Consider the following 18,652-nt stretch of genomic DNA (forward strand, 5'->3'; position numbering starts at 1 on the left):
CTTCAGCATCAGTCCTTCTAATGAATATTCAGGACTGATTTCCTTTAGGATTGACCAAGTAACCCAGTGGAAAAGGGGAGGGAAAACCTATATAGACATTTCTCCAAAGAAAACATACAGACCAACAAACACATGAAAAGATGTGTAGCATCACTTATTAGAGAAATGCAAATCAAAGCTACAATGAGGTATTACCTTACACCAGTCAGAATGGTCATCATAAAAAAATCTACAAACAATAAATGCTGGAGAAGATGTGGAGCAAAGGGAACTCTTCTTACACTGTTGGTGAGGATGTATTATAAATTGGTACAGCCACTGTGGAGAACAGTATGGAGGTTCCTTGAAAAACTAAAAATAGAACTATTATATTACCCAGCAATCCCATTCCTGGGCATATACCTGGAAAAAAGTTGTAATTCCAAAAGATTTATGCACCCCAGTGTTCATTGTAGCACTATTTACAATAGCCAGGACATGGAAGCAACCTAGATGTCCATCAATAGAGGAATGGATAAAGAAGATATGGTACATATATATAATATAATGGAATATTACTCAGCCATAAAAAGGAACAATATTGGGCCATTTGCAGAGATGTGGATAGACCTAGAGATTGTCATACTGAGTGAAGTAAGTCAGAAAGAGAAAAACAGATATCAAATAATATCACTTATGTGTGGAATCTAGGAAAATGATACAGATAACTTATTTGCAAAGCAGAAATAGACATGTGGAGAACAAACCTATGGATATCAAGGGGGGTGGTGGGTAGGACTGACATATATATACTACTATGTATAAAACAGGTAGCTAATGAGAATCTATTGCAGAGCACATGGAACTCTACTTAATGCTCTGTGGTGACCTAAATGGAAATCTGAAAATGAGGGGTTGTATTTGTGTAACTGATGCAGTTTGCTGTACAGCAGACACTAACACGATATTGTAAATCAACTGTACTCCAGTAAAAATTAATTGCAGGGGGTTGTGGATTCAATACCTGGTCAGGGAAAAGTAAGCGTTGGTTTGTGCTTCAGTTGTCTTCCCCAAATTGGACTGTTTCGTTAGTCTGTTAACTAAGTTGAGAGACTCACATAGAATTCTTTGATGTGCTTTTGTTATTTTCAATAAATTTTAAGTAAATGGCATTTTTTTTGTCCAGGGTTTTTTCCGAATCTGGAAATTTCATCATAGTTCTCTATTCTGTGACACATAAGGACCCTGAATTTTATGAATGCCTCCCTTGTGATGGCAGGGTACCTGACCTTCGATTCCAGCTACTAACCAGCAAGGAAACATTACGCCTTTTCAAAGTAAGTGTTAGTGGATCACCTAGCACACTAATGACTATTTAGTTATATGTTGTTGTGTACTGGCCTTTTAAACCCAATGGTCTCTACCCTTTAAAATAGTAACTCAAGCTATTAGACTTTCTTTATTTTTGATCAGTCTTACTTAATATTAACTTTATTCATTTATGGTTAATTTCATTTTGTAAATTTTAGGACATACCTCCAGAACCAAACTCTAATACAGGATCAAATGTCATCCACAGGCTAACTTTTCCATGTTTTTCTAAAACCTTTTAAGGCTATATCAAGAATTTATGTATTGTTTCATTTTATGATGTTGAGAGTTAATTCGTGATCTTAGTGTTTCCTTTGTCCTGAAAGTTAATTTTTTAAATTATGAGTATAAAAAATGATTTCTCATAGTTAAAAGTCAGCATCTATAATATGTAATCCTTGGAGTCAGAGTGGATTGGTGCTGTATCCAATAACATACATAAAAATACATTTAGGTGATGGTCACAGAAAAAGTAGGTCTTTGAAACCATAGTGTCATTATGTAAAAGCATTCTAAGGCTGGGAATTGCCTTGTGGTCCATTGGCTAAGATTCTTTGCTCCTTCCTGGTCAGGGAACTAGATCCCACGTGCCACAGCTAAGACACAGTATAGCCAAATTAAATAAAAATAAATATAATAAAGTTTTTTTTAATGAAATTTATCAAGAAAAATATTCTAAGGCCAATAATAAAAAATAATTCTAAAAAAAAATTATGTATCTTTTTACAAAAATATTGACAATCCCTACATAACAGTGTGTTTCTACTTAGATTTTATTTTGTGTCTTTAATTTCATTTATAGGTTGTATTGATTCATGAATCAAGTTTTTGTATTTTAATTATAAGCATAATCACCTTTGAGGTATAATTATTTATTTCCATTTTAAAGACATACATCATTCACTCATTTTATTCTTCAGATTATATCCTCAGTTTAAAGTTACTATTTAACTGAATCCTGGTTATTAAGTTGTAAGTTATATAGCAAAGTTAAGTTTTCACTTTCATTTATATAGTAAGCAGATAGATAGTTTTTTAAAAGGTTGCATAAAAATAGAACTACCATATGATTCAGTAATTCCACTTCTGGGTGTTTATCCAAAGGAAACAAAAACGCTAATTCAAAAAGATACCCACACCACCATGTTAATTGCAACAGTATTTACAATAGCCAAGGCATTAAAGTAACCTAAGTGTCCACAGATGGATGGATAAAGAAAATATGATTTATATTGTATCATATATTTATATAATGGAAAACTATTCAGCCATAAAAAAGGAAGGGAATCTTGCCATTTGTGACAACATAGATGGACTTTGAGGGCATTATGCTAAGTGAAATTAATAAAACATAGACAATACTATTTGTCACTTATATGTGGAATATTAAAAAAAAATTAAAACATTTCATTGAACTCACGGAGAGAACAAATTGGTGATTTGCAAGAGAGTGATAAGGGTTAGGGAAGGTTTGAGGATGACCAAAGGTGGTCCAAAGATACAGACTTGCAGCTTTAAAGTAGATAAGTCATGGAAATGTAATATACAGCATGGTGAGTACAGTTAATAATACTATACTGTATTTTGAAAGTTCTTATTATAAGAAAAAATTTATCATCTGTATGGTGGTGAATGTTAACTAGACTTATTGTGGTGGATGTTTCATAATATATTCAAATATTGATTCATGTTGTACACCTGAAAGTATTATAATGTTGTGTCAATTATATCTCAATTTAAAAAATATTTTCTTAAAGAAAGAGTATAGTTACAGAAATCAGAATTCCCCTTCCCACCCAGTGTTTCAGAGCTACTTTTCATCTACATAGTATTCTCTGGTGTTTATTTAAGTTACATCTCAAAGTATGACCTACTTTATTTCAGAATGTTGAACCTTCTGACAAAAATCCAGTCTGTTTTGAACTGAGTGCTGAAGAACAGAATGCAGAAAGAGAGTTTTTTAGCAAAGTTTCTAAGAATCTTTCAATTAAGAGGTAAAAGATATTTTTATTATCATACTTTTTTTTATTACTTTCATTAGTTTTTAATAATTAAAGTATGTCCCCAGTTATTTCTGAGGGAACTATTTATAAATCGTATACCACAGGTGTCCTTACTTTAAATGCATTCCTTCATATTTGTAAGTTGGATGATAATTTTAATGAAGTGATAACTCTAATATGGTTCTCATTTGACTTGATTTATTACATAAGGGAACAAAAGTATTTGTCAAGAAATTATCTTGCTTAAGTAGAAACATCCTGTTTTTGTTTAGTTTGCCTTCTGCTCTTCCCTTCCTTGTAGTATTAAACCTAAGGCTATCAGATAAACTACTATAAAAATAACTCCTACTATAAAAATAACTCCTCTACCTAAAAAAGAAAACTTTTAAAGCAAATGCACTTGGAGAATATTAAATAATGGCTTGTGACTTTGAGGTCCAATATCTACTTTTGTGGTAAAGTAGATATTCCCTTTGTATTAGGGTTCTGCAGAGACATAGAACCAACTAGTGCATAGAGAGATTTGTTATTGCTAGCCTATTGCTATTCTACCAAATTACCACAGACCTAGTGACGTCAAACAATACAAATTTATTACCTTCTAGTTCTAGGAGTCAGGAGTCCAAAATGGGCCTTTGTGGCTAAAATCAAAGTGATGGTAGGGCTGCATTCTCTTTGGAAGCTTTAGTGGTAAATCCATGTTGCTTCTTCCAGCTTCTAGAGGCCACCTGCATTCCTTGTTGTCTGGTGGTCCCGTACTCCACCTTCAAAGCTAGAAGCATAGCATCTTCAAATCTCTCTCTCTGACTTCTGTTTCTGTCCTCACATCTCCTTCCCTGACTCTTATCTTGACTCCATCTTATAAGGACCATTGTGTTTACTTTGAGCTTACCTGATTGTCTAAGATAATCTCCACATCTCAAGATTCTTACCTTAAGGACATCTGCAAACTCCCTTTCCCCTTATTCACTAACATATTCACAGATTCCGGGGATTAGAAAGATGTCTGAAGTTAACTCTGTCTTTGGGCATTTTAAGTTATCCTTGAAACAGGCTAAATCACCAGAAAACTATATTCTTATAGACTTGCAGGAACACCACCACTGACTGAAGGTTTAAGGCTTTTTTCAAGATTTTATTGAATGTTTATGGAAGAAAAAGCCAAGTTAAGGAGACGCTTGGTAATTTCTTTAACATTGTTGAAAAACAATGTCAGTTTTCAGCTCTGACCAAAGCTTTGATAAGGATCAGTCATTTTTAGGTTTGATTTTAGTAAAATGTTTATCCCTAGATAACTTGTTGAAATTATACAACATTAAGTTTTTTTCTTTTTGTTTGAGTGCTAAAAAAAGCCCACAGTGAATTTTTTTTTAATTTTTGGCTGCACCACATGGGATGTGGGATCTTAGTTCCCCAAGCAGGGATCGAAACTGTGCCCACTTGTTTTCTTTTTAAAAGTAATTGAGGGAATTCCCTGGTGTTCCAGTGGTTAGGACCCACCACTTTCACTGCTGAGGCCTGGGTTCCATCCCTGATCAGGGAACTAACATCCACAAGCCATGCGGTGGATTGAACTTAATTTCCATTTTGAGCCCCTCTTCATTATACGCAATTATGGAAGCCAAATTTCAATCAATTCAAGGTCTGTTTATCCTGTTTCCTCTGAGGTTTCATGTAATTTAGAGGGGACTAATGCTATGCCCTATGCTTCCCTGGTGTCTCAGACGGTAAAGAATCCACCTGCCAATGCAGAAAACCTGGGTTCAATCCCTGGGTTGGGAAGATCCCCTGGAGAAGGGAATGGCAACCCACTCCAGTATTCTTGCCTGGAGAATGCCATGGACTGTAGCCCACCAGGCTCCCCGACAGGCGGACTCCCTTCCATGCGGTCACAAAGAGTCGGACACAACTGAGCAACTAACAACTTTCACTAACACTGTGCCACTACTGGTGATGTGGGGTGACGTGATTCTCATCCACCCACACCACTTGGCCATCTGCTGAGATGTTTTCTTTTGCATCTGGTCTTTGACAGTTGGTTTGTGCAGGTTCCTGCTGCAACCTCTTTCCTGTTCAGGTCACTGGTTCTCTGTGTCTTGTCCATGCTGCGTGGAGGCATATGGAATATCATTCTGTATTCTCCATGTCCTTCTTGGGTATGGCAGGAGAGCTTTGTGGGATTGTTTCACTGCAGCACCTTGGCACAGAAAGAACTCTGTGTTTGCCTCTCCAGACACCAGGGTTTGGGACAAAGGTCTATTCTGCTGTCAGATCTTCCACATCTGCTTAAGGGTTTCTGTTGTTAAGCCTAGTATGGAGACGGGACCTTTTCTTCAAAATTCCATTAATGTCTAACCTCTCTTAGCTTCCTCCTGGCTTTTCTTTGATCTTCCCTACCTCATCTTATTGAGATTTTAGTTTAGGGTGCACAAAAATTTGATGTATATAGTCTTTCAAATTTTAGTCTTAAACTCTTATTTCAGTATTTGAAATTCAGTACCAACACTCAAAACTTTTCCTATGTTCTATTGAGGCATGATACTTGTGACACAATAGCTACAACTGACTAAATGGAAGGAGGTACTTCAGTTAGTCTCAGAGTAGTTTACCATAACAGATATAAGTACATAGGAAAATGTAATTCCTTACTTGATTTTTCTTTCTAACACTAACATAATGTAATATGTTTAATATAGTGAGTATACATCTCTTTCATCAGATGATAGATTTTTGATGGTAAATTCTATATCTTATGTATTTCTGTGTTCCTTAAAGTGGTTAATCAGAAAATGCTCAGTAATTTGCTTTATTATGACTTAAGAATAACTGGGTTAGGGATGCAACTAGAGATGATCATACTAAGTGAAGTAAATCAAAAAGAGAAAGGCAAATACCATATGAAATACTTGCATGTGGAATCTAAAATATGAAATAAATGAATCTATGAAACAGAAACAGAATCAGGGACATAGAGAAGAGACTGGTGGTCGCCAAGGGGCAAATGGGTTGGAGAGGGTTGAATTGGGAGTTTGGGATTAGCAGGTGCAAATGGGTATGTACAGAATGGATAAACAACACAGTCCTACTGTATAGCACAGGGAAATATATTCAATATCCTGTGATTAAACTATAATGGAAAAGAATATGAAAAACAATGTGTATGTATGTATATGTATGTATAACTGAGTCACTTTGCTTACAGCAGTAATTAACACAACATTGTAATTCAACTATACTGTAATAAAAAAATAGGTTAAAAAAAAGATTAAGTGGGTTAAACTTGCCATGGTCAGGAGAAGGGGATAAATTATTAAGCATGAGTCTGACTGGCTCAACTTTCCTGATCATCTGACACTGGCTTGAAAAATAAAATAATTTTTGGTGTCAGATTCTAAATTAAATGATCAAGATACTATTGTGTCTAATTAAAGGACCTTATTCAGCTTCAAAATGAAAGAAGAGTGCTCACTTCAGCAGCGCATATACTAAAATTGGAATGATACAGAAAAGATTAGCATGGCCTCTGCGCAATTGTGACATGCAAATTCATGAAGTGTTCCAGATTTTTTTTTAAAAAAAAGAACAAATAAATACTGATTACTAAAGACTTAACTTTTTTTCCCGTCTGTTCTTTAGCTCTTCCCAGAAGTTACCTCCAGGGAAAATGCCAACGAATGATCATGACTCTGGTGTTGAAGATGAAGATGTTTCTCCAAGACCAATTCCTAGTCCTCATCCAGTGAGTCAGAAGGTATCACTGGTCTTAGAAACTCACCTTTGTAATTAGAAACCTAAAAGTCTCTTCATGTTAAAGCTCTCAATAATATATGAAGATACATATCATATATTCCTCACAAGTACATTTAAGGTATAGTATTTCCAGAGAAAACCAAGGAAAAGAGGTTAAGTTATCTCCCTAGAATTATATAAATAGTAAGTAGTAAAGCTGGAATTCAGGAAGTTTAGGATTTGGTAGACTAGTAGTTTAAGAGGTTTAGTTTCAGAATCTGGTGCTTTTAACCCATGTAGACTCAATATTCTATACTATCACCAGAATTCGACATTGTTTGTTATCACCATATTTTGAGAAGACATTCTGCTTGCTTTTGGAGATTGCTAGCAACTCATCATATTTTTTTTTATTGAGGCCAACTAGTGGGTTATTTTAGAATTGTTCTGTCTTAATTGGACTAATTACTTATTACAAGAAAAGGAATGGGAAAGTTTTCTTAAATTAATATTATAACCGAATTCACCACATTGAGTACTTTACTTACTCTTTCCGGCTCTCCTCCAGCTCTTTTAGTTGATATCAATAAAAAGAATAGCAGTGAATAATTTCACTTAGTATGATATTTTTTAATACTTACTGGAAGACCCTTTCTTATAAGATGAAAAAACATTTTTTACTAGATGTGTTGAAGCATCTGGTCTGATAATTTTTTTGTTTTTGCAGAGAGGGTTAAAAAAAAGTCTTTCCCATGTTGACTTCTATAATCTAAGCAACGTTAAATCGGTGTTCCGATGTAGAGTTTCATTGTTAAATAAGTTTGTGAGGGCAAGGACCTTATTTATTTTGTTCACAATTGTGTTCCTGGTACTAGCACATAGAAGATGTCCAGCAAATATTTGTCAACTGTCTAAATAATCAACACTTTTTAATAAATAACTGGCTACAATTTGGAAAATACTAGCTTAAGGAAAATGAGGCATATATCATTCTCCTGAAAGGTACTTTTTACTCTTTCATTTCTTTCCCACTTGTAGGTTTCTAAGATCCAGCCATCAGTTCCTGAACTTTCACTTGTGTTGGATGGAAACTCCATAGAACCAACCCCTATGCCTAACCCATTGGAAATGGTGAATAATGAAAATCCTCCTTTGTTGATTAACCATTCTGAGCACCTTGAGCAGTCACAACCCCAGCTTTGTGATGAGAAACACAGACCAGAAGCAGAAGTTGGAGAGCCTTCCTTCAGAGGGCTACCAAATCAATTAAACCAAGACACTGCTCCTTTGAGACACTGCAAAGTAAGACAGCTGTCTACCTGTAAGAAAGGGAACTCTCGTATCAGGAACAGTAGTAAGCCCTCTTTTAATGGACTATCTTCAGATACATCTGAAAAGCTTCAAACAGTTTCTGCTGCAAATGTACACAAAGAAGAGTATCCTGTAAGATCCTCCACGTTTAATTCCAAGCTGTCTTCTCTTGCCCCACAGTCCCACCCACACAATTTTGTTTTTTCACCCCATAATTCAGGAAGACCAATGGAATTTCAAATACCTACTCCCCCGCCACCATCTTACTATTCCACAAATGTTTGCAGTTGTTGTCAGCATCATGGCCATATTCAGTATAGTCCAATAAATTCTTGGCAAGGAATGAATACAGTAGGATCTGTTCAAGACTTCAAGTCTGAAACCCTTCAAAAACATTCATTATTTCATCCAAGTGGATGTCCAGCTCAGTACCATAATGCATTCTTTTCTTCAAGTAGTCCTATAGCCTTGAGACCTCAGGGAAGCATGGGGGGTTGTTCTTCCCACAGCAATGTAGAACCATCACCTGTGGCAAGACTACCTCCACACGTGGACTCCTATAACCCATGGCCTTGTGCAGTGTGTGTGCACACACCCAAGACTGGGTCAGATGATGGAATGATGGGACTGTCTCCAGATGCGTATAGGTTCATCACAGAGCAAGACAGACAGCTGCGACTACTTCAAGCACAGGTTTGCTAGCTTTCTTCTGTTAAATTCTTGAATTTTTAAAAAGTAACTGGCAACTCTTCAGTAACTATAGTTTATGAAGTAGAATTGCAGAATGTCAGAAGAGACCCTGGAAACTGGATTCTGGTCCCTGATGTTTTACACATTAGGAAAATGAGGATTTGGATAAGGAAATGGCAACCCACTCCATTACTCTTGCCTGGGAAACCCCATGGATGGAAGGAGCCTGGCAGGCTACAGTCCATGGAGTTGCAAAAGAGTCAGACATGACTTAGCAACTAAACAGCAACAATCAGGGTTTTATTTGTTGCTTTATTTTATTTTGTTATAAGAGATAAAATATTTTTTTTTCTTTTTATCCTTAGATGACTGACTCCATATATTTACTGAGTAATATATCTTTTTGTTAATGATTTAAAAGTGTATTTTTTATTGTATAATGAAAGTATCATGTGTTTGTATCTGTTTCTATACTGTACTCTCCATTGATCTGCCTGTCTATTCCAGCACTACAGCACTACAGCACTACAATTTAATCTCTGTAACTTTATAGTAAATGTCTTATCAAGTACTTCCTATGCCGTTTCTCTAAACCTTACTTTTTTCAGCTGTAAATTGGGAATAATGATTGGTGTTATTAATATATGTAGATCTGATGGTTAAATGAATTTATATGTGTATATATACACACACATACACACACATCTGTCTGTCCATCTAAAGTGCTTAGTGTAGGATGAAGCTTTAGTAAACAATCAGCAAATTACAATTATCTTATTTGTCTCTTAGTCCTCACAACTACCTTAGTCTTAGGTAATATTGAATCTCACAGTGGCTAAATAGCTTTTCCAAAAGGTAACAGTAGGAGTTGAGTTGTGTCCTCATGACACTAAAGCCCATGCTCCGAACCACTATAAGTACATATGCCTTTTTGTATTATTAATGCAGGCTGTATTTCTACTGATGTCAGTAATTTATTGAAAATACTTATTTTCCTATATTAATAAAGTTAATCAGCTAAAATTAATGAGATGAGTTGAATACAGCAGTGTAACTTATGGGCTTCCCTGGTAGCTCAGACAGTAAAGCATCTGCCTGCAATACAGGAGACCCAGGTTCGATCCCTGGGTTGGGAAGGTCCCCTGGAGAAGGAAATGGCAACCTTCTTAACTTAATAAAGTTAATCTGCTAAAATTAATGAGATGAGTTGAATACAAAGTGTAACTTATAGGGAAACAAGATTACAGTGTTTAAAAGAGGAGGCTTTTCCACTCCTAGGTGTATATCCAAGAGAAATGAAAAAATATCATCACACAAAAACTTTTACACACATGTTCATAGCAACATTGTTTATAATAGCCAAGGGTGAAAACAATCCAAAGTCCATCAATTGATGAATAGATGAACATAAATGTGACATTATATATACAATGGAATATTTCAGTCATCAAAAGGAATGAAGTATTGATAGGTACTACAGCACAGATAAACTTTGAAAATGTTATGCTAAATGAAAAAGGCAAGATATAAGGGCACGTGTTGTTTGGTTTCATTTCTATCATATGTCCAGAATAGGCACATCTATAGAGATACAATGGCTTCTCAGGTGACACTAGTGGTAAAGAACCTGCCTGTCAAAGCAGGAGACATAAGAGATGTGAGTTCGATCCCTGGGTTGGGAAGATCCCCTGGAGGAGAGCATGGAAACCCATTCCAGTATTCTTCTCTGGAGAATCCCTTGGACAGAGGAGGCTGGTAGGCTACAGTCCATAGGGTTGCAAAGAGTCGGACATGACTGAGGCGACTTAGCACACACACACATATAGAGATAGAAAGTAGATTAGTGGTTGCCAGAGGCTAGATTCTGGAGCCATGGAGAGTGACAGCTAGTGGGTACAAAGATTTTGTAAAGGTTAATGAAAATGTTGTAGAGTTAGATGGTGGTGACGGATGCAGACTTTGAGAATATACTAAAAACTATGAAATTGTATACAGGGATAAGTTTTTTTTTTTTCCTTTTAAATTGGAAGATAATTGCTTTACAATGTTGCGTGAAACCAACATCATGAATTGGTCATAGCTATATATTCCTTCCCTCTTGAGCACCCTCCCACCCGCCCATAAAGGGATAAGTTTTATGGTAGGAGGGTAAGCTTTTAGTGCTTGAACTTCAGCTTGGCTACTTGTTAATTATGTGACCTGGGCAAGTAACTCTATTCTTATTTCCTCAGGTTTTCTTCTCTGTAGACTGTGCTTACTAGTAGTACATATTCAGGGGGTTGTTATAAAAAATCATACATAAATGCTCTTATTGTAATGTCTTGTAAACAGGAAGCACTCAGTGTTAGAGATTGTTATTAATATTTCCAGTTTCAGCATGACCAAACATGGATAATTCTGGATGACCTTTATAAAATGAATCTTGTGTAAAAAAAATTGTTCAAATTTGGTATGTAGATTTAGAGAATGCCATCTATCTTACTTTTAATTCATAAGTGAAATAGAAATAAAATGTCAGAGTGTTAACATTAAGGCTTTTCTACATAAGTGTCAATTTATGAATGTTGATCTAAGCACCTGTGTTTTTACTTTTAATAGGTAGCCCATTTGAATGCTTCTTAATAACTAATGACAATGATTTTCAGCATTGAATAAATTTTATGGTACAGTCTAGTTGATATGTGAGAAAATATAGTTAAAAGTCAGTTATTTATAACTGGGGCACTTTGTAATTCATTTTTAAACTCTTCTGTCAGTTTGGTTGATTACTTCACTGTCATATACATACATAAAAAAGTCTTTTTAATTGATACAGATTCAGCGTTTGTTAGAAGCACAGTCTCTGCAGCCCTGTTCCCCTAAGACAACCACTGTTGAAGACACACTGCAAGCTGCAAGACAAATGGAGTTGGTTTCCATGGAAGCACAGCCTCCCCCTGCTTTGCACATGAGAAAAAGTGTAAGCATTGCTGTGAGCACAGGTAATTTCATTTTTCTTAATTTGTACATAGTACACATAGAATTAAAACCAAGGTGATGAGAGTGTAACTTAACTCTTTGTGTGATTTTACTCTTTATGAAACAAAACTCTACCTGAAAACAGATTGGAAACCACATAACACAATGTGTTGTTTGTTTTTGCTGCTTTTCCAAGCTGGACCCAGTTCTAATGAGAGAAGTCATCTGTGGTTTAGGGGATCAGGGAAGATTTCATCCATGCAGTGTTATTGATTCTGGGCCTTGAAGGGAATGTAGGATCTTGGTGGAATTGAAAGATAGCAGAACAGATTGGGTAGAGAAAATATGGGCTCAGACAAACAACGCAGAGTTCTGAGTTCAGAGTTCTAGTACTCTACCCATTACTATGTCACGGAGAACCATTACTATATCTTTTACAAAGCTGTCTGTTTCATCTTGTAAGCAAAATAGAAGGCCTTTTTAAAAAAAAATCAATAATATAAATGACATCTATGTGTTTACATATTTACTCACAATCAGACTATGAGATCTTTAAGAACATTTTTGTGTGTTCAGTATCTAGCAAGATGTCTAGTATATAGGGTGGTGGTTATAAGACTGAAGAGGAAGAGTCATGTACAGTGTTGATAAGATTTGAGAACTAATTGGATATGGCAGTTGGAAGAGGGAAGATTCAGGTTACTTTAGTTAAATGCCGTGTGATTATCCTGGATTGGGTCCTGAAACAGAAAAAAGACATTAGTGGAAAAATTCGTGAAATCCAAACAAAGTCTGGAGTTTTACTTAATAGTAATGTACCAACACTGTGTTCTTGATTTTGAAAAATGTACCATAATAATGTAAGATGTTAACAACAGGGAAGACTGGGTGAGGAATACACAGTAACTCTCTGTTTTATCTTCTCTGTGAATCTAGAACTATTCCAAAATTAAACATTTATTAAAGGTGAAAATAAAAGTTACTTCATGATTTTGAGCTTGGATGACAGAGGGAGGCAAGTTAGAGAAGCAGAGGGGAGGAGATGAGTTCAGTCTAAATATCTATTAGATTGAGCTACTTTTGGAAATGTAGATAGTAATACTCAAATGTTAGGAGAGTGGAGTGGATTGATGATATAAGAGTTGTGAAAGTAACAGATGAAGGTTTGAGCCTGGGGAATACAAATTTAGGAGAGAGCATTTACAAGGAAGACAGCTTGCTATATTCTTTATCTGTACCCATATGTTATCTAAACGTCATGAAGAGGGCAGCAATGAGGGAGGGTAGCAAGAACCTCATGTACATTTATAAGTCAAATTCAGGTATTACTCAGTATTAGTTAAGATTTTTTTAGCAGCAAGTAACATAAGCCACTTTGGACTAAACAAGGAGGGAGACTTTACTGGAAGGCTATGGGGATGTTTCATGAAAACCAAGGCCAAGAATTGGGCTGGACTTCAGAAAAAAACTAGACATAGACACTAGAAAATCATTGGAGTATCCAGTTATTACACATGGCTGTTTTATCAACTCTATCTGGAGTCTTCACTGCTTTACATTTTAAAATATAGCTCATGCAGAGGCCCAGAGTTTCTGTTGTACAGTTCTACCCATGTACATAAACCACATTATGATCCTTCAGTCTCAACTTCAAAATGCTGAACCTGAATGGTCTAGTTTGGATTAGGTTTTAATCCCTGGTTCAGGGATAAGGGGATTGAGAAGCATGTAATAGGGACATATCTGCTGGATTCCCGTCTTTGTTAATTGCAAGGATGACAGTTTCCTGCATATGTGTGCTGTAGAGGGTGGTGGTAAAGCAGTATTATGAGATAAACCAAAAACTGCAGTTTCCTTCTATGTCTCTTGTGAAGTCTGTACTTACTATATTCCAGTTGTTCACCATCTGTATCTGTCACTAGACTGTAAACTTTTATTGACTGTTGTATCTTATTACCTAGCTTGATGCCTAAATCAAACTGATTTCCTGAAATTATTTGAAACAAGTTTTCAAGCATGATGTATATTTCAAATATTTTGAAACCTCATAGAGTCATATTTAGAACTTTGACTTAATATGCAGAAAAATGAATTATTAGTCATTTGAATTAAATGGCTCTCTATGATAATACTTAATTCCTAAGGGTATACACTGGTGGGTGTTTAGGAAGAGTAGCAGCACTTAAATAACTTTTCTAAATTGTCCTTTTATTTTTTGGGGGGGCTGTGCTGTGTGGCTTACAGGATCTCAGATCCCTGACCAGGGATTTTTTTAAATGCTTAGTTGAGTACAAAACTAAATCATCCTTTTATTAATTTATGTTTATAAAATCACCCAAGTTGATGCTCAAAGTGGAAACAGTTTTGACTTGAATTTAGTCTTTGGTTTTAACTTTATTTCTTTAAATCATGTATGTATCGCAAGATTTCTCAAAATGTGGAATGCATATCACTCAGATTCAAAAGATGATTTGGTGTAGTATAGAGATTACTATTTTATACTGTGTAGATATATTTATTCCTATAAGTATTGGAAAAAATATAGCTAGCACATAAAAATCAATGATTTCACAGAAATGATGCAGCTAGGTAAAACAGTGAGTTGATTTAAAGAAAATCAGTAAGCAAATAATAATACATGCAAATAATTGTGCAAATGATCTATACAATTTGGGAAATATTTGATTTTTACTTGCCTTATATTACATATGTCTGATATAACCGTAATACAGTCTCATAAATATTGTGTTTAAGAATCAAAATCAAAGACCCCAGGGATTTGCATTTTATATATCCTCTCCTGTTTTTCAGAACAGCAGTTTTCGAAACACATATATACTCCAAATCATATTCAGAACCTTGACATGTAAAACTCGTCATGAGAGCCACACCTCTTGAAGAGTTAGGGTCTGAAGGGTCCTCTTTCCCTTTGTGCTCAGTTTCTTCTCTTTTCACTTTTCATTTATTTCTTCATGGCATTTCTGAGAAAATATAATCTGAAAACAGTTCTAGGTAATTGTGTTAAAATAATATAGCTAATGTTACCTAACAAAAGTTTGTCAGAGAATTATTTTTTATAATTGAGCGTCTGTTTCTGCATCTGTTAAATCATCTGTTCTCCAGGTGCCAGCTTGTTTTGGAATGCAGCAGGTGATGATCAAGAGCCTGAATCTCAGCTGAGGCAAGATGATACCAAGATTTCCAGTGAGGACATGAATTTTTCTGTTGATATTAATAATGAAGTCACAAGTACTCCAGGTAGTGCATCTTCGTTAAAAGCTGTTGACATTCCCAGTTTTGAAGAGAGTAACGTTGCTGTGGAAGAAGAATTTAATCAGCAACTTTGTATATCCAAGTAAGATCTCTTTGATTCAGTATTCATCTTCTTTTTTTCTTTTTAAATTCTAATATTCCTCTGGTAGTCTAACTCAGAAACTGTTTGTTTTGTAAAAGTATTTTTATGGTGTCTTTGCTAATGTGATTCCTATGTAACAGACAGTTCTTTTTTGGCTGCACCACTCGTCATATGGGATCTTAGTTTCCCCCATCAGGGATCTAACTTATGCCCCCTGCAATGGAAGCATGGAGTCCTAACCACTGGACTTCTAACCACTGAACTGCCAGGGAATTCCCTGTAATAGACAATTCTGAGCCTTCTGGGACCATTCCCAGATGTCAGTCATTGGACGTATAAAACAATCTTACTGAATCAGAACAGCTGAAGATTTCAGAAATATCTATGTCAGGCCTCACTAGAGATTCTGATAACACTAGGTCCCAGATGGAGCCAGGGTCCTGAATTTTAAAAATTTTTATAAAGATTTACATACTGCAATTATATGTGTATAATAACAGAGTCTTTATTTCTGAGAGATGTAACCTGTTATTCAAGATATACTCAATAAGCTGATGGGGATGAAATGGCAAAGGGCAGAGCTGAAGTAAGATAGACTCTGAGTAGATACTTTTTAAAACTGATTGTACATAGTGGTTTGTTAAAAAACTGATTGTACATAGTGGTTTGTTAAAACTCTCTTGTGTTTGAAATTTTTCTTTATGAAATTTTCTATGAAAAAAATAGGGATTCTGAAGTAATTCAGATCCTTTGCAAATTTGGAAACAAATTCAGCAAATATTCTTTGAGCTTCTGATATATGTTGCCAAAAAACTAAGCCCTAGAAATTGAGCAGTAGGTCAGACAAAGCTCCTGACTTCATGGAATTTCCATGAGTTCTGGAGACAGTAACCGCATCAGCAGGAAACATATAATTTCATATGAAGACCATTGCCTGAAGAAAATAAACCGGGGTGACCAAGTGGAGTGTAACTAGGATAGTGGCATGGGAGTGAAGTGGGTATATTAAGTAAGATGGTGAAAGAAGCCTTCAGATTATGTAGGGCTTTGTAGGATGTAGAAGTTCTGAATGTATTGTGTTCATTAGAATCAGGGGGGATTTTAAATGACGTAGTAGTATGATCATTTTTGTTTTTTAAAGGCCATCCCAGCTGTTTTGTGGCAAGTGAACTGACGGGGGTTAAGATTAGAAGTAAGGAGACTGGTTAGTAAACTGAAGACCAAGTGAGATGAAGGTGCCTGGGAATTGGAAGTGGTGGCAGGGATCAGGTCAGGTGCAGGATAAATTTTGAATGTGCAGGAATAAGGTGGGTTAAAACACCACAGTGTAATATCACATGAAATAGTTTTAAAAGAGGTGAATTCAGTGGTAGGGGTGGCGTGAGCAGGCAGTTGATTACTTTTTAAAATTTTAAGCCTTTTGGTAATATTTGATATTTTAAATTATCTGATTACAATAATGATTAGAACAACAAACACACCCTTCCAGAAAACCAAAAATATTTATCTGCTTTTTTCAGTAGAGAGTATGTTTTAACCTTGCAATTCAATTAAGTATTTATAATATGTACCACAGTATATTAAAAAGATCTGTATACCTGTCTCAACCCCCACTAGATTGAATTCCTACAGTTTGTGGATCACACTCATTTCTGTATCTTTAGGACTTGAACCAGTGTCTGGTTCCCCACATCAGCTACTTCATAGATGTTCGGTGATAGGAAGAGCAGTTTGGGCTAAGCCCCCAAGATAAGTTCACATTTCACTTGGAATGGTTACAGAAAATGAGAACAAAGAGACATGAACTGTGGTTATCCTTATTTATTCTCCCTGTGGTTATCCATATTTATTCTATCTGTATTTCCTTCTGTAAATTGTAGACTACTTTCAAGGATTAGTTTTTCCCTCTGAAAGTAGAACTTTAAAAATCTCCAATCCGTTGTGGTTTTTAACTTCAGAAACAGATCTGAGTTAACTGATAGAAGGCAATTAATTGCTTGTTCAGGGTGATTAACCAACTCTGTGGATTCCAACATATAACTAGATGTAAATCTGATCTTTGTTCTCCATAGTATATGATTCAGATTAAATAGTATCTCCAGTGTTGTGTATAGTGGTTTTGGTGCTTTTCTAGGATTCTTCCCAAACATCTAGTCTGATTCATGCTGTGGTTTGCGCTGCTAAGTATTCATACATGGCACCTGGCCACCTGAGTCCCCTGTCCCCTTTGGATGTCTTGTTGGGTTAGTCTAATGTTAAAGCAGTTGGTGAAAGGTAAATTTTTTGACTTGCAGCATATATGGTAATCACTTGCTTTTTCCCAGGGAAGAGCCATGTGTGATATCCATAGACCTTCTTTTGACACAATACTTTTTCTCTTTTTTTAAGAAGTCAGGCTTTGGACATACCTGCTAATACTTGCCATATTAGAATCATCTTTAAACAATTTTTTAAATTTGAAATCTTTAATGTTTTAGTTCTTTTCTTCTGGAATTTTTAGCTTTTATTTTTGTTTGGTAGGTTAGACACCAAAGCAGGTATTTTTAAATTCTTGAAAAGGCAATATAGCAGAGTGATTAAGAGCATGGAGCCAAATTGCCTGGATTCAGATCACAACTGTGTGACCATGGGCAGGTCTCATAATTTCTGAATGCTTCTGTTTTCTTGCCTATATATGGAGACAGTGAAAGTACCTATCTCAGGATTGTTGTAAAGATTAGATGAGTTAATATATGTAAAACACATAGAATAGTACCAGAATTAGTACCTTAAAAATTGTCATCATTTAGCTAAAGGTAGAGTAAGTCTAACTCAGTAACTGACATGAGATTTGCAGATGTTTGCATGATAAAAATCCTGCTCAGTACAAGTACTTTACCCAGAAGCCATAAAGTCTCTGAAGCCTGGATTTCTGCTTCTATGTTTGAGTTTTGAGGTCTTCATTAAAGTGAAATCAGTTAACATAATTAAAGATAAATGTTCAATGTGCTATTTAGGAAGTAAGGGGATAGCAGCAGGGGATGAAGAAAACTAGCAATTACAGATCCCCCACCAGGTTTATCTGGTACTGTGCTAGGCACTTGGTATCTCCTTTAGTCCTGTCTCATGTTTTTCAACCCAGGGAGGTGGATGCTGTTTTTCCCATTTATGAATGAGGAAGCTGAGGCCCAGAGAGATTAAGATATTTGCCCAAGATATAATGAACACACAGATACCTTTATTATAAATGAGAGTATATGTGAACTAAGAGATAAAA

The 18,652-nt window shown here is 35.6% G+C and overlaps 1 protein-coding gene and 1 non-coding gene across 5 annotated transcripts in view; both read left to right on the top strand.

Moving 5' to 3' along the window:
* STIL (STIL centriolar assembly protein) overlaps positions 1-18,652 on the top strand; it is a 53,052-nt gene that overhangs the window by 22,330 nt on the left and 12,070 nt on the right. For 3 of the 4 annotated variants that reach the window (XM_061121971.1, XM_061121974.1, XM_061121973.1), the window contains exons 9-14: positions 1,166-1,316; positions 3,235-3,344; positions 6,990-7,104; positions 8,121-9,086; positions 11,899-12,064; positions 15,165-15,396. In XM_061121971.1, the coding sequence (XP_060977954.1) occupies positions 1,166-1,316; positions 3,235-3,344; positions 6,990-7,104; positions 8,121-9,086; positions 11,899-12,064; positions 15,165-15,396 (1,740 nt within the window). The remainder of the gene's footprint in view (positions 1-1,165; positions 1,317-3,234; positions 3,345-6,989; positions 7,105-8,120; positions 9,087-11,898; positions 12,065-15,164; positions 15,397-18,652) is intronic. The other variant, XM_061121975.1, reaches the window with a different exon arrangement.
* LOC133041789 (U6 spliceosomal RNA) lies at positions 6,815-6,921 on the top strand. The gene has a single exon (XR_009689361.1). It is a non-coding gene; the product is annotated as a U6 spliceosomal RNA (small nuclear RNA).

Source organism: Dama dama, chromosome 20 (assembly GCF_033118175.1).
Source record: "Dama dama isolate Ldn47 chromosome 20, ASM3311817v1, whole genome shotgun sequence".
Lineage (NCBI taxonomy): Eukaryota > Metazoa > Chordata > Mammalia > Artiodactyla > Cervidae > Dama > Dama dama.